General features: G+C 33.4%; 1 protein-coding gene across 1 annotated transcript; it reads right to left on the bottom strand.

The window, feature by feature from the left end:
* Positions 1-1,156: 1,156 nt before the first annotated feature.
* LOC147078357 (uncharacterized) lies at positions 1,157-5,442 on the bottom strand. The gene is made up of 3 exons (XM_085960555.1): positions 5,045-5,442; positions 2,833-2,978; positions 1,157-1,565 (listed from the first exon to the last, which is right to left on the bottom strand). The coding sequence occupies exons 1-3, from the start codon at positions 5,382-5,384 to the stop codon at positions 1,290-1,292; spliced, it is 762 nt and encodes a 253-aa protein (XP_085816681.1). The 5' UTR covers positions 5,385-5,442; the 3' UTR covers positions 1,157-1,289.
* Positions 5,443-5,709: the final 267 nt, after the last annotated feature.

Here is a 5,709-nt window from a genome sequence, read left to right on the forward strand (position 1 = left end):
TGCATGAGTAAAAACGTAATTAGCTGTTAAGTGACGTCACGAATGTGACATATCATGTGTCATGGTGTTCGTACTATAAAATTTCATTCCCCGATAAATAATTCAAAATTTTGAAATTGTAAATGTGTCTGAAAGTGTGCGAACGGTACCATATAAATTTAATAATTATACATGAATAATTATTATGAACTTTAAATAATTTATCAGCTATTTTATCACATGTATTTTATAATTATTCTACTGTACGAAAGGTTGTATTGCCAGTAAACTTTTCCATTTGGTGGCAACACTGAATACATTTGGTGGCAACACTGAATATTATTATGACCAACTTCACTTCAATTATTGAGATGTCAAAAGAGAATAAGAATAAATGACAGAAAATGCAAATGATTTAAGACAATAATATGTAATGATCTCTGTATAATATTATCATTTATACCAATCACCGTATGATACTATTGATGTTTCCAGTGTATTTGAGAGTTGTGCCTTGTTTATTACAGTTATCTTACAATAATTAACTAGGTAGGTAGGTGGTACCGTAATATTTTGAAGAACGCAGAATGCTTACAATTGTATATTTTAATGCCAGATACAGCAGTAGATACATATTTTTGCGGTGGTTTAGCGGAGATATTTTATCGTAATCTTACGTAAGTCCATCTTATGTCTCCATGAGAAATATTGCAAGCGAAATAGGCGAAATAAGCGAGGCATTTTATCAGTTACCTACTATCTAGATTATAGACTAGGGATCAAAATTATACGTATTTTGTAAACAGCACGACTAGGAACTGTTTTTAAAGTTCGCAAATGTTTTACAGAATCTACAAAACGAATAAGGGCCTCAACCAAATGTTTGTTGCAATGAATGCAAAATTAAAATGACATTTGAAAGTGACAGCTGAGGCAGCCATTTTTAATGGCGCGTGACGTCAGATCGCTTACGTCACAAAGAGTGTAATAAGCTATTCGATGGAAAATCGGTTAAATAGCTTATAAAGAATTTGGGAATCTCATACATACGGCCCTCAGTATTAAAACCAGAATGAAAAAGTTGAAGTGAAATGGAAGATAAAGTAATCAAAATGAAGGCACAGTCTATAAATTACACTAAACATATTATTGTGAAGGGTATAATAATAAATAAATAAATATTATCTCAAAGTAAGTTTATTTTGTCAAAATTCACAATTTATTTTTTTAGTAGGTACCTACTTAATTAATACTTACACATAACGATGAAAACATAATAAATCAAATAGTTCTTGATGTCAATGATATTATCAATGTTTAGGTGTAAATAGTGTAGTATTTGGCATAAGTTGTTCCATTTGTCCTTCAAATATAACATCGCTTATTAACTTCTCGGCTACTGGTTTTTGTGATGGTGCCATTTTACGTAGTTTGGCTGCTATGTTTTTACCTATGGCGTCGTATTCATCTTCACCTCTGTGATATTTTTGTCCCACCAATCTTAGGTATTGTACATTTTTCGTTGATCTTTTGCGTTTAAACGACAGAGGATCTAGTAATTCGTTGTCAGACGGCAGTGAGGGGGTCTGAAAAAACAAAGAGTTCAGATGTAATAAAGGTTTAATAATGATCAGTGCTCGAAATGAACCGGAGCGCACCGCAGCGCCGTTTTGGTTCGTGAAATTGGTAAAATTATCGCTCCGTCTCGTGGAAAAAATAATTTGACCATCTGAGCTAGATAGGCCATATAATAAAAATTTAATACACTCATTTTTTATAAAATACACATAAAATTTGATAACTATAATATCTTCAGAGAATTGTTGAGCGCTCCGGTTCGTAAACTTTTCTATTTCTAGCGCTGAAATGATTATATCCTGATGTAATGGATTTCAGAAAACTGTTCTACAACGTGTTCGGAAATTTGTAAGTACGTATGCCATTGGCCGTATAGTATTGAGATAAAATTCAACTCTAAATAAAACGCTTGAATATGTACGTAATAAAAACCACCGGAATAAATACAAAGAAAACAGGTAGGTAGGTAAATTAATTAGAAAGATATTCATTTCATAAGTTCACATATTTTTTAAATCCGGTAGGTGCCAAATTAGTGCCAGGTAAGTGACAAATTGTACCTATCAAATATTAAATATATTAATGTTTTTTTAAAATTGTGAAACACTGTCTGCATTCTGCAGTGCTCCACGAACAATGCGGCATATTTTTTGAACTCAATGCTATGCGGCCATCTCTTTTCGGCATGACAGCTCACGATGACGGTATGATACGATGAGGTCATGATCACGTTACAAATATACAATGTATATAATATATAAATAGAATACATTTGAAGAGTTTTAATAAAACCACCTTTATTATTTATTAATTGTAATCAATCCACTTCCGTTATACCTATTCGTGATTTATTATAAATTCATGAATGCTATTTTCCAAATATTAAATTAATATGTAGGACGTCGGTATACCGCTGTAAATAATTATGTATTGTAAGTTATAAGAAAGGAGACTGTTTCAATTAAACCATGTGCTGTATGTATACTTAAAGTATACAAAATATAAATAATAAATTGTTTGAATGCATAAATTTATTTTGGAATTAAAATTAAGTAGATTGTTAATTTTTTAACGTAGAGGGACACGAAATCAGTCAGTATGTCGGGCCTCTACGCCAATATACATATTTTAATCATAATAAAATAATTAGGTAGGTATTTCAACTGTTTCATTTCTTTCACAATTTTAGAAAAAACTCCAGGGTCCTATCTGTAACAATCTTGTTGAACGCTAAACTATGTTACTTATGTTAGAAACAATAAGGTGCATACCTACCTCAGTTTTGTGTCTCACAGAATCATCTTGCGTGTCACATAGTTCGGCAGTGCCGGTTTCTTCATCATCTTCTTGATCATCGTCCTGATCATCAAAATGATTTGATTCGTCTTCTTGTTTCGTTATATTTGAATTATTAATAGAGTCTAGAAAAAAATGTATGTATGCGAGTACAGAACAAAATCCTAAGAAGGTTGAGTTATATTATTATCAGGGGAGGAATTATTGGCCCCGAGCTTATAAGTCAAAAACTTAATTAAAAAAAACCTTTTTTTATTTTTAATCCGGGAAAAATCTTGCACAGTGGCTGTGATAGGAACTACATTCTTTGGCAGCCATCTTGAAATATATTAGCAATCAAAATATATTTTTAAATTAGGTAATTATAGTACCTATCAATTTAAGACAGTGTTAAAATTCCGTTGTCTGCGGTAGCTACTGTTTTTTGAGGGAATAAAATTATTGATATATTCGTACCTATTGATTATACGAGGGGTGTAGAAACAAACAACGGCGCGAAAAGTTTAACATAATTAATGTAGCCACAGGTTTGCAGTTTACAAATGCAAGGTTTGTAAAATGACTGCTAGTTATAAAAAACAGTCCTATAAAAGGTTGTTTGCAAACCTGTCTGAAAATATGGAGACTACTTTTATAATACCTCAAGTCTATACCTAGTATTCTGAAGTGCGCTGGCTATCTCGTGAAAAAATGAAATAAAAGGGTCAAATCAATGCAAGGACCACTAATGCATTCACTGATTTAAAAAAACAAAGTGAAGGTATACGTAAACAAATAGTCCTTTGGAAATCAAAATTACAAAAAAATAAGTTCCGCCATGTTTCCACTTTTAAATGATTTCTGTGCCAGATAATATATTGAAGCAAACAAAAATCTATTTACTGAGTTGTTGGTTAGTTTACTAATGTACTTTTCACATTATTTTATTAATAGTAAAAAAGTCGCCTGCGACGCTACTTTGTTTTAATGCTATTAAATACTTTAATGTTTGATATACTTAAATGATAACTCCCGTGTATACTTAAGGAAACACTACATTAGAGCCCTTAACCTCAGCGATAGGTAGGTGGGCCCACCGAAGATCCTGGCCTGGGGGCCCGCTTCAGGGTGTGGGGCCCTTGATCAGGGCTCGAAATTGACCGGAACGCACCGGAGCGCCGTTCCGGTTTATAAAATCTCCAAAATTATCGCTCCGTCTCGTGGAAATATTAATTTGACCTCCTGAGCTAGATATGTTATATAATAAAAATTCTAACAGACTTATTTTTATAAAATACATACACAATTAGATAACAACGTTAATATTTTCATAAAATTATCGAGCGTTCCGGTTCGTAAAATTTTCCATTTCGAGCGCTGCCCATGATAGAATCCATTTGTCAATGAAAAATGGTGAATTTGGATTGACTACTATTGAAATTGATTGTGCTGATAAACAAACACATTCATCGCATGAAAAACAAATTAATTTAAAAATTAATATAATATAAGTAGTAAAACCTTGTTTATTTTTATATATTTTTTTTTTCATTTTTGTATTAGTATGCCGATTTAAAAGGTGTCTGTATTATTTAATGAAATAAAGGGGGAGGAGGCGCCTTGATTAGATTTTTTTTAAGCGTAGTAACATAAAGTTTGGAAACCACTGATTTATAATATGGCGGCCCATAAAATTGAACGATGATGAGACATGGCGAGACTGTTAGTGTTAGTTTTTTTTAACAATACACTGCTTCATTTTTAACGAAATATTAAAAACTACAAAATGGATTGTTAAAGAAAAGGGATACCCCGTCGCCATTTTTTTTTTATTATTTTTGTTTTTAAACGAAATGTTAAACATGCATAAGCGCCTACCAGATAGGTAGGTATACTTATAATATGATTCCATTTATAATACTATGATATCAATCTGTGTACAATGTGTAGAGAAAGAAAATTGTATATTTGGGTACTATGACGTAAATGTATCTGCATAATTTTGGTCCCAATAAAATATCGTCACCCTATATATAAAATACTGCGACCAGTCACGAACCTCATCCGCGCGGTGCAGTTAGCAAAGCACGTGGTAATACTACGCAAATGACAATTTCAGCGCGATAAGCATTATTGGAGTACCTACCTAGTTGGAGTAAGTAGGTATATATTATAAATACATTATAAGTATAAAAAAAGTATATGTATTTACCGTCCTCTGTATCTTTGTCCAAAAACTGCAACATGGGAAAATACCAAAGCTTGGGTTGGTGTATTTGATCAGGGTTAGAAGATCGACTCATACTATAGCGTACTTTTTGTCTTTCCTTGCGGTATGATGCACGCAGTGAGTTAATTTTTTTCCTCACGGAGTTTAAATCCGCGTTCGATTCAACCCTCCGAACAAGTCGTAACAATTTGTGATACGATGACACTTTCAATCGCCTATTTCTATATTCCGGAAGGCTTACATTCCATAAACATGGATTTATACGGAAGCATTCGATGAAATCGGTAATGAATTTACGTGAGTATGTACGAAAGTCTGTCATTTTAAACGTATTATTCCACACGCGGTCTTAAACACTTTGATTTTGTCTGACTACTGATTAAGATGGCGGCTCGCGACTCGCAGTGTCGATGCGGCCACGAACTAGCTCGGCGTTATTCGGCTCAGCGAGTAAACCCGAACCGGTCATTTCGATACGAATGGCAACGTCGCTCGCGATTAAGTTCGCGTACTTAGACGATAGCTGCACAGATGGCAGAAGCGGCCCGCGATATAAGTACGAAGGCTTGGCTCTTTCATACAAAAACCGCGAACTTTGCACTCAGCAGCATTGCTGTACAAAACAAATCGTAAACTCTAATCATTAT

The sequence above is a fragment of the Rhyacophila brunnea genome, unplaced genomic scaffold (genome assembly GCF_057557595.1).
Source record: "Rhyacophila brunnea isolate RB1 unplaced genomic scaffold, BYU_Rbru_1.0 scaffold_11, whole genome shotgun sequence".
NCBI classification, from domain to species: Eukaryota; Metazoa; Arthropoda; class Insecta; order Trichoptera; family Rhyacophilidae; genus Rhyacophila; species Rhyacophila brunnea.